This window comes from Saccopteryx leptura, chromosome 8 (genome assembly GCF_036850995.1).
Source record: "Saccopteryx leptura isolate mSacLep1 chromosome 8, mSacLep1_pri_phased_curated, whole genome shotgun sequence".
Lineage (NCBI taxonomy): Eukaryota > Metazoa > Chordata > Mammalia > Chiroptera > Emballonuridae > Saccopteryx > Saccopteryx leptura.
Window position 1 is genome coordinate 2,605,620 of NC_089510.1, and position 17,813 is coordinate 2,623,432.

The window sequence follows — 17,813 nt, forward strand, 5'->3', positions numbered from 1 at the left end:
TTCCGCGTGGAGAAGCAGCAGACCGTGGCCGCAGCCAGCCGAGCGCAGACCCTCGCGGCGGCAGAAAGCCGAGATACTTGCTGAATCCAGCTCACAGGACCCACGTGGCCCTGGGGACCTCCGTGACTGCCCCCGTCTGTCAACCGTCCCACCCCGAGGACCTGTCTGGAGACGTTCTACGCAGTGGCCTTCACCTCTGGCCTCCACATCGGCCCCGTTTTCTGGCCTGCAAACACTTTACACACTGTGGGTGCGCTCTGCGCCCCCCTGGAGAGGCTCCTTACGTGGGCACCTGCTGTCACCAGCCCTTCCTAAAGTCACCTGTCCCCTCCATCACTCAGTCCTTTGTGGCTGTCAGCATCCCCACCGGCTGACCCGCGAGGGGACAGGAGCAAAGTGGCGTTTTGGAGACGAGCCGTGGAGCTGTTGCTGCACAATGGCCGGAAGATGATTATCCCCTCACCCCGAATCCCCAGGAGAGGCTGGTGGGGTGGACACAGCCCGCGTGGGCAGGGAGCACTGACCTGTCAGGCCGGCGGCCTCCGCGGACAGGAAGGCGCTCCAGGACAGCAGGAAGAAGAGGCCCGTCTCCAGCAGCGGCAGCTCGTGCAGTTTGGTGAACTTGGTCAGGTAACGAGACGCGTTAAGGGAGAGAACCAGTGCGTTTACAGCTCCATCTCCTCCCCGGCTCCGGAAAGCTGATCTGGGCTGTGAGAGAATCGGCTCTCGGACCCTGCTGGGTGGCTGTGGCTCCCAGGGACGGGGGTGGAGGACGGCCCGAGTCCTGTGTGTCACAGTGGGGCCGGACATGCCAATCAAAACACAAACCTGTGTTCAGACCTTTGAAACCGTGTCTTAGGAACGATGTGATCCCACACGTCAGTGGGATGTAAAAATGGGACTCGTGCACATAGGTAAGAGTGAAGTGGTGGCCAGGGGGAGGGTTAGGGAGGGCGGGGAGTAAAGAGGGACAAATATATGATGACGGGCAATGGTTTGACTTTGGGTGATGGGCCCACGACACAGTCAGTAGTTCAAATGCTACAGAGTCGGCGGGACGATGCCAGACACAGGGCCCGTTTCTAGTCCCATGAAGGCCGTGTGGCTCTGGCCCTTTCTGTCCAGCGAGGACGCGGAGCTTGTCTTCCCAGCTCGGCACCAGCAGGAACCCCGTCTGTCAGCAGCCTGTGGGTCCCCGCGGAAAAGGACACAGCATTCGCTCTCACCCCTTCCTCTCCTGTCTTTTCTCTCAGGTCCTGAGGTGCTCAGCCTTCGCTCCGCGTGCGCTCCGCGTGCGCTCCGCGTGCGCTCCGCGTGCTCTCCCCGTGCTCTCCGCGTGCTCTCCGCGTGCTCTCCGCGTGCTCTGCGTGCTCTCCGCGTGCTCTGCGTGCTCTCTGCGTGCTCTGCGTGCTCTCCGCGTGCTCTCTGCGGCCCACCCGGCCCCCCTGGGACCCAGACACGTGACACGGGCCCCCTGGCTCCCCTCCGGACGCTGACTCGTGCTGGCCCCGTCCGACCGCTCTCACGCGAGCAGCCGCCAGCCCCGCTGTGTCCCCCGGGTCAGACCCTCTGGGAACTCTTACCAGCCCTCCGGCCACCCCTCTGCTGCAGAGACAGAGCAGGGACAGAGAGGACACGATGGACGGCCCAGATACGGCAAACGTCACCCCTGCCTCCCGGGCAGCGCGGGTCCCGTTCCCTAAGACGGCCGCGGATGCGCGCGGACACCCACATGGTCCCTGGCGTGGCCGGCTCCGTGAGCTGGTGGCTGAGACACGCTTGGAAAGGAGGCAGAGGTGGCGGTTCCTGCTTCCTCGTGGCCACTGAACCCTGTCCCGTTCTTGACCTTGAGAGTCCGGTTCTTCCTCTTGACCCCGAGACGGCCAGGCCTGGTACCCCTGCCCACCACATTTTCCTGAGCTTGTAGTTGGTTTTTTTGTTTGTTTGTTTGTTTTTTTGTATTTTTCTGAAGCTGGAAATGGGGAGAGACAGTCAGACAGACTCCCGCATGCGCCCGACCGGGATCCACCCGGCACGCCCACCAGGGGGCGACGCTCTGCCGCGACCAGAGCCACTCTAGCGCCTGGGGCAGAGGCCAAGGAGCCATCCCCAGCGCCCGAGCCATCTTTGCTCCAATGGAGCCTTGGCTGCGGGAGGGGAAGAGAGAGACAGAGAGGAAGGAGAGGGGGAGGGTGGAGAAGCAAATGGGCGCTTCTCCTATGTGCCCTGGCCGGGAATCGAACCCGGGTCCCCCACACGCCAGGCCGACGCTCTACTGCTGAGCCAACCAGCCAGGGCCCTGAGCTCGTAGTTTTTTAAGACAGTTCGTATCCTGTGATCCGTCAGATAGCAGCAGTGGTGCCCGCACTGACTGTGGACAAACTAGCCAGGAGCCCGGGCCCCCTGCTGCTGGTGCCGCTCCTGCCCGGAGGGTGACTCCGGTGGCCCCAGCGGCATCCTGGCATCCCTGCACCTGCCCGTCCAGCCATTCCCAGGCCCGAGGAGGCCGTCCAAAGACTTCCGCGGCTCTGAACAGTCCCCGGCTTCCCCTGCGCCCACAAAGGATATCAGCGCCGTGACGACGGCGTAGGCGGACCCCATGGCGAAGGAGCCGGCGAAGATGCCCAGGAAGTTCCCCGCGGACTGGAAGAACGCCGCGGCGTCGAAGGCGTTCGGGTTGTCCTTGGGGCTGTAGATGGAGATGGAGCTGCAAAGAGAGGGAGGAGAGGGTGGCGGTCAGTCGGTGGCTTCCCTCGTGCGGCCCGAGGGCCCGGCCACGGAGTGTGGCACCCACGTCTGGGACGGGCACCCGTTCTGTAAGGGGGAGACCTTCTCCCTGTTCAGGGGGAGAGGAGGAGGGGCAGGGAGCAGGGCAGAAGCAAGCAGCTAGCTCTCCCCCACCTTCCAGCCCCGCCCCAGGCATCTACCCACTGCCGCCCGTCAGTAAAGGGTCATAAAGACATATCGTCTCTGAGCAAACTAGGCTTCCCCCGTGGTGGGTGCACAAGAGAGTCTGCTGAGGAGACAGAGCACGGTGAATTATTCAGGGGCCACATGTCTTCCGTGTGGCTCCACATTCACAAACGCTCCCGGTGGGAAGGGGCGCTTTTATAGCCGGAGCACAGATGGGCGATAAAACATCAGCGTGCACAAACTTTCCCGCTGAGATGCTGTTCTGGACCACACCGCTGCCCCCTTCCAGGGGAACCCTTCAGAACCGAGCCCAGGGTCGGCCCCGCATGACTGTCCCCCCCCGGGGGGGCAACAACACCCTCCTGCTCCCACAGACGCCAACGGCAGCAGCTCCCTGGGCCGTCTTTTCTACCTGTGCCTCTCTCCTGGCTGCCAAGAGAGTTCTTTCAGGAGTGAAAAGTCAATCCACCAACAGGCAGTCTGTTCCCTTAAACCTTTTTGAGGATGTCTTGTTAGGTCCTTCCTTCCTTCCTTCCTTCCTTCCTTCCTTCCTTCCTTCCTTCCTTCCTTCCTCCCTCCCTCCCTCCCTCCCTCCCTCCTTCCTTCCTTCCTTCCTCCCTTCCTCCCTTCCTTCCTCCCTCCCTCCCTCCCTCCCTCCCTTCCTTCCTTCCTTCCTTCCTCCCTTCCTCCCTTCCTCCCTTCCTTCCTCCCTTCCTTTCCCTGGAATCCAAATCCCAGAGTGTCCGTGAAGGGCAGGGTGGGCCCTGTTCTAGGAGACACAGCTCCATATGACAGCATGAGCATGAACCGAGAGGCACAGTCAGCGCTTGGGGGACCCCAGTGGAGTCACGTGGCAGGCATTTTCTTTTTCAGTTTTAACTTTAATGTAAGAGGTCTTTCAAGCTAATCAGAAAAAAAAAATCAAGACCCTGGCCAGCTGGCTCAGTGGTCGAGCATCTGCCTGGCCTGTGGAAGTCCCGGGTTTGATTCCCGGCCAGGGCACACAGGAGAAGCGCCCATCTGCTTCTCCACCCCTCCCCCTCTCCTTCCTCTCTCTCTTCTCCTCCCTCAGCCATGGCTTGACTGGTCTGAGCAAGTTGGCCCTGAGTGCTAAGGATAGACGGCTTCATTGCCTCATCTCAGGCACTAAAATAGCTCAGTTGCTGAGAAACAGAGCAGCGGCCCCAGATGGGCAGAGCATCGCCTGGTAAGGGGTTTTCACGGCGACTCCCAGTCGGGGCACATACAAGAGTCTGTCTCTTACTAAACAACAACAACAACAATAATAATAATGGAACAGGGGGAGTAAATTCTGGTGTCCCCCACCCAGGAAGATGTGTGGCATAAAAAAAAAGGTAGTTTTACATGCTCCTAGTTTCTCCCTGGATGTTTTTAAACCCGTAAAGCAGGTCAAATGCTTTGGCTTTGATTGTGTAATTGGATCAGGAAGATGTGTGTGTGGATCTCGGATGGAGCTCTGAACTGTATTGTCGGCAAGAAAAGGAACACCTTTGAAGAGCATTTCTTTAAGTAAAGGGTTATTCTCTGCAGACAAATATACATATATGTATAGTATATATATGTATATATATTATATATAATTCATGTTTGGATCCTTTGTATCTGATGTCCCAGGAAAGAGTCTGGAACCCACGGCCATTAGGAACTTGGTGTCCCTGGCTGCCGAGCTGGGTGTGGGAGGGGCCCTCACCCTCACCCACGGATCCCTTCACGCCAATGAAGAAACACGGCGAGGAGAAAACACCGCATGTGCGGCCTGCCTTTCAGACCAAGGTTTTGGTGCCGCAGCCCGTTCTGCAAACAGTTCTGTTAGATCCTGAGCCTGCCCCCAGCGGGTCTCTGTCCCCGTACGAGGACACACTCTTCACCCCAGCGGGTCTCTGTCCCCGTACGAGGACACACTCTTCACCCCAGCGGGTCTCTGTCCCCGTACGAGGACACACTCTTCACCCCAGCGGATCTGATGACCCTGTACGAGGACACACTCTTCACCCCAGCGGGTCTCTGTCCCTGTACGAGGACACACTCTTCACCCCAGCGGGTCTCTGTCCCCGTACGAGGACAGGCCCGGAGACTGAGCGGAGGGACATCACCCCACTTCCAGGGGGGACATTCCGCAGACAAAGCCCTGTGGCTCCTGGTGAGGAGTGAGGCATAGAAACAGGACCTCGTGGCCCAGGCTCTCCCGACGGTCCTGCACCGGTGCCCTGCAAAGGGGGCATCCCCCTGGGCTCTGGTTCTCAGCTGCAACACCATCGAAGGCTCTGGAATGGGGAGCAGCAGCTGCAGAGGGAGGGGTCAGACACTAGGAAGCCTTTGGGGGAGCAGGTGATGAGTTTCCAACTTCACCCCAAGAGAGGAAGGCATATCGTGTTCCAGCAGTTTTAGCCCTTTGGGCTGAAAAAGGGGGTCACCTCTTCCCCGGCACGGAGGGAGACGCTTGACCCACCAGTGGATGCAAATACCGCAGAGAGGGAGAGGGGGGAGAGGACGTGGGCTCCGCTGCCGGCGTGGCTCCGTGGGGACCCGCTCTGGAGAGGCTCCGCTGCCAGCACAGCCCGGTGAGGACGTGCACACAGTCCCGAGCTGCCCGACCGACCGTGACAGCCTGCCTCTTCCCCACCCCCACCCCCGGCCACCCCCGTCCAGCCTTGCTTCCGTTCTCAACATCAAAATCAAAGTCACTTGAAACTTCTTTTAAAAGTATCAAGCCAACAGGCAAAACACATTGTATCCCTTTCGGAATTTCTATGACTTTAAGCATTAAAACAACAACAACAACAACAAAAAGAAGAGAAAAAGGCGGATGGTTGCAGCCGAAAGATGCACAAGGAACGTCCGCTCTCTCTGCCCGATCTTTAATTCCTAACAAATGTTTTCTGACTCCTGACAGCAGTTTATTAAAGATTTTCTGATGAGTTGGGAATAGAATGTATAGAAAAGAGCGTATTCTTTTTCTTCCCCTAGTCCTGGCTTTCAGCCGGACTATATGGAGTCCTCCGCGCTGGGGACATCATCCCGTTAGTGGTGTCTTGTTAGAGTTCCATTATCCACTTCCCATCAGTTACGGTAACTTAGAGCTGTCCCACTTAAAATCTAAACTGTCAAAGCAAGATCCCTCTTCCCGCTGCAGAGGGGTCCGCGGCAGCGGGCTGGTGCCTGGGAAGGGAGGGGGCAGAGGAGATGTCCCTGCACCTGCTCCTGGGGACTGGCACCCCTGGTTTGGAGGCCTGCAAGAGGAATGGGAGCCAAGCTGTCTACCCCTGGTAGGCAGGGTCCTCTGTCTCACTCCTGTTCCTGCGGACTCCGCCCCCCAGGGCCATTTGTTAATGAACGTGGTGGCACTCTCATTTTGCGGAGAGCACCCCCCCCCCCGGCCCCGGCAGTATAAACATTCTGTCTGTCCCTTGCTTTGGACTGGGGGCCCACTCCAGCAACTCGGTGCCTCTCACTCGTCTCCTGACATCCAGTGTCTTACTGGGGGCACCCCCTGAGCTGAGCACCCTCCATGGGTCCTGGAGCACCACACGGGGGGTGGGCTCACCTTGCCCGCACCCCAGCGACGCCAGACCAGGGAGCCTTTGGGTCCCGCTGACAGAGCAGGCTCTGGGGGACTCCTAGACATCTCGGGGGCCAGTCTTCGTATTCTTGTGCAACCCCCACCCCAAGGAGCCACAGCCAAGAAGCCCCCTCCCTGCAGGGAGCACCGTGGGGGTGACTCTGGGGCAGTCAGTGCTTTCCAGCTGACGTGGGAGAGAGGAAGCACCTTCTGGGGAGACACAGCAGCCTCCTACCTGAAACGCCACACTGCCTCCAAGGGTGACCCCTTCCTTCCCCCACCCCTCTCATATGCCGACAGAGGCAGAGAGACGCAGTGGGAATCGGCAGATAGGGGGCTTATTCCGCGGCCGTGAAACCAGGTGGGCGGTGTGGGGTCCTAACAGCCGGGGAGCTGCTGCCGCTGCTGCTGCTGCCTTTGGTTCTGTTCCCTAAACACAGCTTGGGAGACGGAAAAAGGCCCACGGGATGAAATCTTGTCACTTTCACGCTTGCGTGCTTCTAGCGCCTTTTCTTAATATTGTTTTCTCATTAAATGAAATTGTTTTAAATACATATATACATTTTTAAAAATTGAGAGCAGGGGAGGCAAAGAGACAGACTACCACATGTGCCCCAACCAGGATCCTCCTGGAAACCCCCATCTGGGGTGGATGCTCTGCCCATCTGGGGAATTGCTCTGTTGCTCGGCAACCGAGCTATTTTTAGCACCAGAGGTGGGAGGCCAGGTAGCCAGCCTCAGCATCTGGGGCCAACTCACACGAATCAATCAAGTCATGATTGCGGGAAGGGAAGAGAGAGAGAGAGAGAAATGGGATGGAGGGTGGAGAAGCAGATGGGCACTTCTCCTGTGTGCCCTGACCGGGAATCAAACCTGGGACATCCACACATCAGGCAGACACTCTACCACTGAGCCAACCTGCCAGGGCCAAACAAAATACATTTTAAAAACCAGTGGATACTTACCTATTATTTATAGTTTAATAACTATTCCAGCCCACCCTTTCTCAAGAAGTTGCTTAATTATGAATAAGGAATCGAGTTCTATGGGGCCCAGAACCATGTGTACACATCAGAAGTCATTCTGGCAGCTGCCTGCCCATTATCCTGGCTTCTGTCCTGCCTACGGCAGGTGGAGCCCTGTCAGGGGACCCATAACGACTCCAGGAACTGGGGGTGCTCCCGGCCCCTGGGAGGTCAGAGGAGCCGTGTCTCAGGGCTAAGGGGACCCATAACGACTCCAGGAACTGGGGGTGCTCCCGGCCCCTGGGACCCATAACGACTCCAGGAACTGGGGGTGCTTCCGGCCCCTGGGACCCATAACAACTCCAGGAACTGGGGGTGCTCCCGGCCCCTGGGACCCATAACGACTCCAGGAACTGGGGGTGTTCCCGGCCCCTGGGAGGCCAGAGGAGCCGTGTCTCAGGGCTAAGGGGACCCATAACGACTCCAGGAACTGGGGGTGCTCCCGGCCCCTGGGAGGCCAGAGGAGCCGTGTCTCAGGGCTAAGGGGACCCATAACGACTCCAGGAACTGGGGGTGCTCCCGGCCCCTGGGAGGCCAGAGGAGCTGTGTCTCAGGGATAAGAGGACCCATAACGACTCCAGGAACTGGGGGTGCTCCCGGCCCCTGGGAGGTCAGAGGAGCCGTGTCTCAGGGCTAAGGGGACCCATAACGACTCCAGGAACTGGGGGTGCTCCCGGCCCCTGGGACCCATAACGACTCCAGGAACTGGGGGTGTTCCCGGCCCCTGGGAGGTCAGAGGAGCTGTGTCTCAGGGCTAAGGGGACCCATAACGACTCCAGGAACTGGGGGTGCTCCCGGCCCCTGGAAGGTCAGAGGATCCGTGTCTCAGGGCTAAGGGGACCCATAACGACTCCAGGAACTGGGGGTGCTCCCGGCCCCTGGGAGGTCAGAGGAGCCGTGTCTCAGGGATAAGGGGACCCATAACGACTCCAGGAACTGGGGGTGCTCCCGGCCCCTGGGAGGCCAGAGGAGCCGTGTCTCAGGGCTAAGGGGACCCATAACGACTCCAGGAACTGGGGGTGCTCCCGGCCCCTGGGAGGCCAGAGGAGCCGTGTCTCAGGGCTAAGGGGACCCATAACGATTCCAGGAACTGGGGGTGCTCCCGGCCCCTGGGAGGCCAGAGGAGCCGTGTCTCAGGGCTAAGGGGACCCATAACGACTCCAGGAACTGGGGGTGCTCCCGGCCCCTGGGAGGCCAGAGGAGCCGTGTCTCAGGGCTAAGGGGACCCATAACGACTCCAGGAACTGGGGGTGCTCCCGGCCCCTGGGAGGCCAGAGGAGCCGTGTCTCAGGGCTAAGGGGACCCATAACGACTCCAGGAACTGGGGGTGCTCCCGGCCCCTGGGAGGCCAGAGGAGCCGTGTCTCAGGGCTAAGGGGACCCATAACGACTCCAGGAACTGGGGGTGCTCCCGGCCCCTGGGAGGCCAGAGGAGCCGTGTCTCAGGGCTAAGGGGACCCATAACGACTCCAGGAACTGGGGGTGCTCCCGGCCCCTGGGAGGTCAGAGGAGCTGTGTCTCAGGGCTAAGGGGACCCATAACGACTCCAGGAACTGGGGGTGCTCCCGGCCCCTGGGAGGTCAGAGGAGCTGTGTCTCAGGGCTAAGGGGACCCATAATGACTCCAGGAACTAGGGGTGCTCCCGGCCCCTGGGAGGTCAGAGGAGCCGTGTCTCAGGGCTAAGGGGACCCATAACGACTGCAGGAACTGGGGGTGTTCCCGGCCCCTGGGAGGCCAGAGGAGCCGTGTCTCAGGGATAAGGGGACCCATAACGACTCCAGGAACTGGGGGTGCTCCCGGCCCCTGGGAGGTCAGAGGAGCTGTGTCTCAGGGCTAAGGGGACCCATAACGACTCCAGGAACTGGGGGTGCTCCTGGCCCCTGGGACCCATAACGACTCCAGGAACTGGGGGTGCTCCCGGCCCCTGGGAGGTCAGAGGAGCCGTGTCTCAGGGCTAAGGGGTTCCGGCTGGAAGGTCACCGAGCTTGAGTTAGAACCACAGGATGTCACCTTCCCACGAGCTAACGACCTTGCAGGGTGGGGGTATGCTGGGGGGGGGGCGTAGGGGTACATTCATGGACTCTTCCCGCTTCTGGAGGACCATGTGGTTAATTTCAGCTCCATGAGACTCCAAATCCTTACCAAAGAGCGTTATTGGGAACTCGGGACAGATACCATGTTACCACTTTGATATCTGGCCTGACAGACCAGGACCAGGGGAGAGGGGGAGGGGCAAGGCTGAGCGAGTGTGTCACAGCTGCCCCCGGACTGGTCACCTCAGGCCGAATGCACGGGTGTGCCCCCTCCACGAACAGGTGCGGACACTCTTCCAGGCACAGCACACAGGTCAGGGGACAGCGCCCCGCCCACACTCCCTGCCTCGCGGTGAGGAAGACCTCGTGAGACCCAGCTAAGCAGACCTCGTTCGCTCCGACGGCAGTAAAGCCCCACAAAGGGGGCGGCATGGGGCGTGTACGGGCCGCACAGGTGGTCACAGTCAGCAGTGGGTTCCCGGAAACGGATTATTGAGCAGAGTCCTGAGTGAGAAGTGGGGCGTTTCCCCGCGGCTGAAGTGGAGCAGCCCCCACGGGGCAGCGTGGCCGAGGGGAATGGGTGAGAGGTGGGGAGACGGGGTGGACACCGGGCTGGGGAGGGGCCAGGGTCCACAGGCCACTTTTAGAACTCAGGATTTTCTTGTAGGGGCACCAGGCAGCCAGGGCAGGACCGTGGGTGGGAGAGCTGTGCCCCAGATAGTCCAGGAGGGTTATGCTCACAGCCGCAGAGGACGCTGGCCAGGAGCGGGTCCCCCTGCGGTCCTCAGCAGCTGACCCTGATGAGCGGGTCCCCCTGCGGTCCTCAGCAGCTGACCCTGACGAGCGGGTCCCCCTGCGGTCCTCAGCAGCTGACCCCTGCGGTCCCCTCTCCGTCAGTCTGGACGCTGCCATCTGCACGAATCCCGACAGACCCCAGCGGCCAGGGGCAGTGCTGGGGGTGGGTGGGTGGACAGAAGGAAAGGAGCGTCAGGGACAGATGGATTTGGCGACAGCAGCGGCCGCACCGAGCTCTGGAAAGGTGGTCATGCCTGGAGGGAGTGACCCCGTTCCGCGTGTTCCCGGACGGCCCCCGCGAGTCCCAGTGTCAGACATCCCGGGGAGAAGACGGTTTCAGCTTTACATCCTATTTCACAACGGTCTCACTCTCAGGTCGGACGGGAAAAGGGACTGGGTTTCCATGAAAAGGCCGTTGAGTTCTCTGTCAATGGAGACACTTGAACGCAGGATGAGAGACTTCCTGGCTAGGGCCTCATGCAGAGGATTCACGCACCGGACAGTCGGGTAAGGACCTCCAGGGGACCTCTGGCCCCGAGGGTCACTGACCCTGCGTTTTCTAACTGCCTCCAGGGCTCCCCGGAGAGGGGCGTCAGGGACAAGGTTTTCTGAGCTCACCCAGATCCTGCCGTTGGAAATGGCTGACACTCCAGGTCCTGCCGTTGGAAATGGCTGACACTCCAGGTCCTGCCGTTGGAAATGGCTGACACTCCAGATCCTGCCGTTGGAAATGGCTGACACTCCACATCCTGCCGTTGGAAATGGCTGACACTCCAGATCCTGCCGTTGGAAATGGCTGACACTCCAGGTCCTGCCGTTGGAAATGGCTGACACTCCACATCCTGCCGTTGGAAATGGCTGACACTCCACATCCTGCCGTTGGAAATGGCTGACACTCCAGATCCTGCCGTTGGAAATGGCTGACACTCCACATCCTGCCGTTGGAAATGGCTGACACTCCAGATCCTGCCGTTGGAAATGGCTGACACTCCACATCCTGCCGTTGGAAATGGCTGACACTCCAGATCCTGCCGTTGGAAATGGCTGACACTCCACATCCTGCCGTTGGAAATGGCTGACACTCCAGGTCCTGCCGTTGGAAATGGCTGACACTCCAGGTCCTGCCGTTGGAAATGGCTGACACTCCACGTCCTGCCGTTGGAAATGGCTGACACTCCACGTCCTGCCGTTGGAAATGGCTGACACTCCAGGTCCTGCCGTTGGAAATGGCTGACACTCCACGTCCTGCCGTTGGAAATGGCTGACACTCCACGTCCTGCCGTTGGAAATGGCTGACACTCCAGATCCTGCCGTTGGAAATGGCTGACACTCCACATCCTGCCGTTGGAAATGGCTGACACTCCAGGTCCTGCCGTTGGAAATGGCTGACACTCCAGGTCCTGCCGTTGGAAATGGCTGACACTCCAGGTCCTGCCGTTGGAAATGGCTGACACTCCAGGTCCTGCCGTTGGAAATGGCTGACACTCCAGGTCCTGCCGTTGGAAATGGCTGACACTCCAGGTCCTGCCGTTGGAAATGGCTGACACTCCAGGTCCTGCCGTTGGAAATGGCTGACACTCCAGGTCCTGCCGTTGGAAATGGCTGACACTCCAGATCCTGCCGTTGGAAATGGCTGACACTCCAGGTCCTGCCGTTGGAAATGGCTGACACTCCAGGTCCTGCCGTTGGAAATGGCTGACACTCCAGGTCCTGCCGTTGGAAATGGCTGACACTCCAGGTCCTGCCGTTGGAAATGGCTGACACTCCAGGTCCTGCCGTTGGAAATGGCTGACACTCCAGGTCCTGCCGTTGGAAATGGCTGACACTCCAGGTCCTGCCGTTGGAAATGGCTGACACTCCAGGTCCTGCCGTTGGAAATGGCTGACACTGGGTGAGTGAGGAGCACTGCCTCCTGGAGCCGGGTGGGTAATGACCGTCCGAGACAGTTACAAACTTCAGCCACAAAATAAAAGCCTTTGACAGATTCCCAGGGGGTTCTGGTCCATTCAAGTCCCAACTCGAAGGTGACAAAGAGCTCTGAGTGTAAAATTGGTTAAAAGGGAAGAAGTATTAAGGAGGTGTGTTATAAATTATAGGTGCATTTTCTTTGAAAAGAGGTCTTAAATTACTTAGCAATTTAGCCTGAAAAGTCTTGTCTGAACTGAATAGGTCTGTGGGCTTTGAGGCGTTTTCTCTTACACCTAATATTGAGAGGAAAGTGGATTTGAGATTGTCTTTAAGATGAAAATAACCTGCAAAACCCTCCCTCCCTCCCTCCCTCCCTCCCTCCCTCCTTCCCTCCCTCCCTTCCATCTCCCTCTCTCCTTCTCTCCCTCCCTCCCTCCTTCTCTCCCTCCCTCTCTTCCTCCTTCCCTCTCTTCTTTCTTGCCTTCTGTTTCTGCCTCTCTCTTTTCTGACACAGAAACAAGAATTTGGATCCAACTACTGTGAGCTATTTAAAGGAGAGAGACTAATTCTCATTTTCTGATGAAAACTTCCACCTTCTTTCCCCACCAACTTTTCAGTTCCTTTCATTCTTGCCGATGAAATCTAGCTGCAAAGCATAGAGTGATGTGTGAAAGTTTCGGTCATAACAGACATAAAATGATACAGCAAAGTAGGTTAATAGCCACTAAAGATGGAAACCCAGTTAAAATGAAAATGCAGTCATTAACAGGTGCAAGCTGAACCCAATGACGTATTAATCCCCACGGTGGCAGCGGGGAAGGGGGTCTGGAGCGCCAACACGGGCTGAGCACTCGGACGCTTCCTCCTCCCTGCAGTCCCCCCTGTGGGGCGGTCACTGTGCGCCACGCCCTATGCTGGGCATCTGTATAAACGTTCTCCCATTTAACCCTCCCTGGCACACTGCGAAGTTGGTGCTATTACGATTTCCAATTTATAGGTGAGGAAACTGTGGCTCAGAGAGATTAAGGAACTGTATATATTGAACCCCCTTCAATCCATCCAACAATCTAACAAAGGAAGTATTTGCAGCCGTGGCTGGTTGGCTCAGTGGTAGAGTGTCAGCCCAACGTGTGGAAGTCCTGGGTTTGATTCCTTGTCAGGGCACACAGGAGTGATCATCTGCTTCTCCACCCCTGCCCCCTCTCTCTGTATCTCTCTCTCTTCCCCTCCCACAGCCACGGCTGAAATGGTTTCAGCAAATTGGCCCTGGCCACTGAGGATGGCTCCATGACTTCCATGTCACGTGCTAGAATAGCTTGGTTGCTGAGCAACAGCCCCAGGTAGGCAGAGCATTGCCCTGGTAGGGGGCTTGCCGGGTGGATCCCGTCGGGGCACATGTGGGTGTCTGTCTCTGCTTCCCTTCCTCTCACTTAACAGCAAAAAAGGGGAAAGTATTAGAATTTGAGAGAAAACAGACTCGAGGAGGTTAAATCACGTGCTCAGGGTGACGACAATGAACAGAGCGTCAGGAATTCAACTCAGGTCTCGCTGACGAACCCGGGGAAGTGGGACACCTGGCTGTGTCCCCTGCGTGTGCTCACGGAAAGGCATCTGAATACACGGCTCCCATTCCTAGGACTTGAGGCAGAGATCGCTTTGGGGAGTCTAGGATTTTAGGACTTCTCGTCCTGATTTGTGGGGAGAACAAAAAGGACATTAGTGAACACGCCCAGGTCCCTACGAGGGGCTCTGCCAGCCACCTCGTGCCACTTGTGGGCTGGGAGCTCTTCCTGGGGACCTGGTCTCCACACGGAATGGGCTGAATGTGACACCCCCGCCCCCGTGTCTCTCGGCGTCCCTAGCCACGCCGGCTCAGGTCGGCTGTGCTGCGGAGTGTCCACCCCGTGCTCCCACGGTGACTGCTGACCCCTTAGGGCGATGACACCTTGGTACCCCAGTGTCTTTGTTGGAGCGGGGCTCCCTGCGCCCACACGCTTCCACCGGGTCCACGGAGAAGGCACGTCGGCAGCGGCAGCTGTCCGTGGTGTCACCGGTGTTTGTATCCACATTATCGGTGGAATCATCACTCTGTCTTTCACCCTTTGCTCAACACAAATCAGTAAAGACCGAGCTCTCCTTCCAAGAGTCAGGGGGCGGTGAGGAATGCCAGGGACCCCGGAGGAACCCTTCGGGGCGGAGTGAGCCGTCCCTGTCCTGAGCCACACCGAGTCCGCCTCTTTCTTCCCGAGCCCAGTCGCGCCGACAGCTCCTGGGACCACATCCGGCAAAGGGCTGCTGTGATCCCTGAGCAGTGAGGACGCCCCCGAGACCCACGGCGGTCCTGTGACCCCAGCGGGGCTGAACGCCCAGCAGCCTTCCCGGAGAAGGGGCGCCATGGCGGGAGGGGAGGGACCCCCGCGGCAAGGCTGTTGCAAAGCCTGAAGCAAACAATACATGGTTTTTAACAAAGGGGGGGGTGTCTATGAAGTTGTGCAAAACGGTTGATTAGCAACACTCCGAGAAGAACCGGGACGCCCCTCACTCTGTGGAATAGTCGTGCTGGGCTTACTGTAATCAGTATTCATTCATTGTTAGTGTTTTCGTCGTTGCTTTTGAAAAGGCTGTGGGAAATGGCAGAATGGCTGGAGGGGCAGTTCTGCATGTGGTTCTACAACGGACCCGGAAGGGTTCCTCGAGGTGACCTCCTCAGAGCCCCCCTTCAGAGAAGCAGAAAGTGAAGCAGTCATCCCGAACCGAAATAAAGCCGCCCGGTCACAGTGCTTCCAAGTGGCCTGCGGAGGGGCTGACGGGAAACCGAAGTTGCACAACAATGGAAAAGGGACACTTCCTCAAATTCTAACTTAGCTTCATGTCAGCTCCTCAGGAAGCTACTTTAAGAACTCTGACAGGGGCGGCTCTATTCAGTTAGGAATTATTGCTGCACTTTGAGCTTTTACAGAAGGACAGCTCCGAGGAGGTCAACTTGAGGAGTCCCTTCAGTGTCTTTCAGAATTCTGGGATGGCTGCCCACGGTGCCAGCTGTGCCCCAGGGCTGGTAGAGTTTAGTACCAACCCAGCCCCCGGCTGGTGAGGGGTGTGCGCTCTTGACTCAGGGAGCCTTGTCAACTGACGGACCCCCTTTCTGCTTTGTTGCCGAAGAGAACAAAATGTAGTAGCCCAGTGGTCCCCAAACCCCGGGCTGCGGACCAGTACCGGTCCTCAGAGAAAAAATAAATAACTTACAGTATTTCCGTTTTATTTATATTTAAGTCTGAACGATGTTTTATTTTTTAAAAATGGCCAGATTCCCTCTGTTACATCCATCTAAGACAATGGTTCCCCAACCTTTTTTGGGCCACAAACCGGTTTAATGTCAGAAAATATTTTCACGGACCGGCCTTTAGGGTGGGACGGATAAATGTCTCACGTGACTGAGACAAGCGTCAAGAGTGAGTCTTAGACGGATGTAACAGAGGGAATCTGGTCATTTAAAAAAAATAAAACATCGTTCAGACTTACATATAAATAAAACAGAAATAATGTAAGTTATTTATTCTTTCTCTGCGACCGGTACCAAATGGCCCACGGAACGGTACCGGTCCGCGGCCTGGGGGTTGGGGACCACCGGTCTAAGACTCACTCTTGACGCTTGTTTCAGTCACGTGATACATTTATTCCGTCCCACCCTAAAGGCCGGTCGGTGAAAATATTTTCTGACATTAAACCGGTCTGTGGCCCAGAAGAGTTTGGGGACCACTGCAGTAGACCACATTCAGCATCTCATTCGTGCCAGGGTCCCAGGGCCTGGTTTCTTTGTCAGAGCCGTCCTATCACCTTTGACTTTTATTTTTCTTTCTCGAAAACAAAGATTCCCGAGCCCTACGCACTTCACGCCAGCCCTGTGTGGAGTCACCGGGCGTCATCCCGGGCGGCACGAGTCTGTGAGTGCTTGAAGGTGCCGGACATGCCGAGAGGAGTGAGACAAGCCGGAGGCCCTGCGCGTGAGAAGCTCCGAGCCCAGTGACCTCACAGCCGCATGGACGACCCACCCTGAGACCCAGCGGCGCCTCGGGTCTGTTTTGTGCGGCTGACCGAGTGACCTCGTTTCTGAGCCAGGAGCTTCGGGGATGAAGGAAGTGGCCAGAGCGGCTCGTTCCGAGGGGCTGTCCGCACAGTGCCCGCGCCCAGTGGCCGTGTGTGGCCTTCCAGACCAGGCGGGGTGGGGTGGGGGGACAGCGGGGTGGCTGTAAGAGAAACGGCCCTGTCGGAGGCCTCGGGGTCCGGTGCGCTCCCGGATTCGTTTGGGAAGCCCGGTACCGGCGGATGGATATGGAGACCTCCCCGGGGCTCAGAGATGGTGCAGGGTCCCCATGCCTCTTCCCAGGCCCCCCTAATTCTGTCTCCGAAACCACGGTGGTTCCTGAGGGGGGGAGAGAGGCGGCCTCAGGAGCACCCTGGCCCTGCGACGGGACCCTCCCCGTTTTCCCGAGGGCCCCCCGATGCCCCCCTCGATGCGCGGCAGCTTGGGCGAGTGCTTGCCTGTGTGTGGGGGGGTCCGCATGCGTCTTCCCGTCAGAATCGACTCCTATGGAGGAGTGAGGAGTACCCCCTGAAGAACTGCAGTGCCCCCCCCTCCGTGAGTGGAGACCCTCGCACCCTCTGTACTGGGAGGGAGGAGGAACCAGGAGGTTGTGGCCCAGGGTTCTCCCGGTGGAGACGGAAGACACGGGGTCCGGCCGTGTCCCCAAGGGGAGGAGACTCAGTAGCATCGTGTGCGAAGGACTCAGACCCCACCACGTCCCCCCACCCGCCTTTGGAAAATTGAGAATGCCCCCCCCCCCCCAATCAGGTCCAGCACAGCAGCGGAAAGAATCTTATGGAAGAGAAAGGATTTCTCCTCCACGGCCCACACACCTCTGGCTGACTCACTCCGAACTGTCACTGAGGCCATTCGGAGGGCTTACGTTGTATTAACCTGATAGACAGATGCCGAAGAGAGTCCACAAGGAGTCCTGGGGGGTGGGTGGGGGAGCCAGGAGGTGAGAAAGACGACCTCGAAAACACTGCCCTCGTACAGATGACAGCATCTGAAGCAAGACCCCCAGATCATGTTCTGTATTTGGAAGAACTTGTGATAAATGCCCCAAACATGGCCGTGTGTATGTGTGTGTGTGTGTGTGTGTGAGAGAGAGAGAGAGAGAGAGAGAGAGAGAGAGAGGAGAGAGAGAGAAGGAGAAAGGAAATGAAAACACATTTCCAACAGTAACTCCTATTTGGAAAGGAAGCTTACGTGTGCTCGTCTGATAAAAACACGAGTGTTCAGACTCGCAGATATTTTGCACAACGCGCACACGCTGTCCGTACACAGCAGTCCGACGTGACGACCTTGATAAGACCTCTCATTTTGTGTCCCGGGCGTGTCCCGTGGTTCTGCGTGGCCCCAGATACCCCCCCCCCCCCCCCGCGCGGTGGCACGCTGCACCCGTCCGGAGAAGAGGCGCACAGATCCTCATTTTCTCAGGACGACAGCTCTGGGTAAGAGGATCAACTCATCTGCCTT

At 58.2% G+C, this 17,813-nt stretch overlaps 1 protein-coding gene across 1 annotated transcript in view; it reads right to left on the minus strand.

Annotated features, from left to right (window-relative positions):
* Positions 1-17,813, minus strand: part of SLC9A9 (solute carrier family 9 member A9) — a 498,743-nt gene that overhangs the window by 258,222 nt on the left and 222,708 nt on the right. Inside the window, exons 7-8 of the mRNA XM_066347824.1 lie at positions 2,569-2,707; positions 525-630 (exon numbers count right to left, since the gene is read on the minus strand). Of these exons, the coding sequence (XP_066203921.1) occupies positions 525-630; positions 2,569-2,707 (245 nt within the window). The remainder of the gene's footprint in view (positions 1-524; positions 631-2,568; positions 2,708-17,813) is intronic.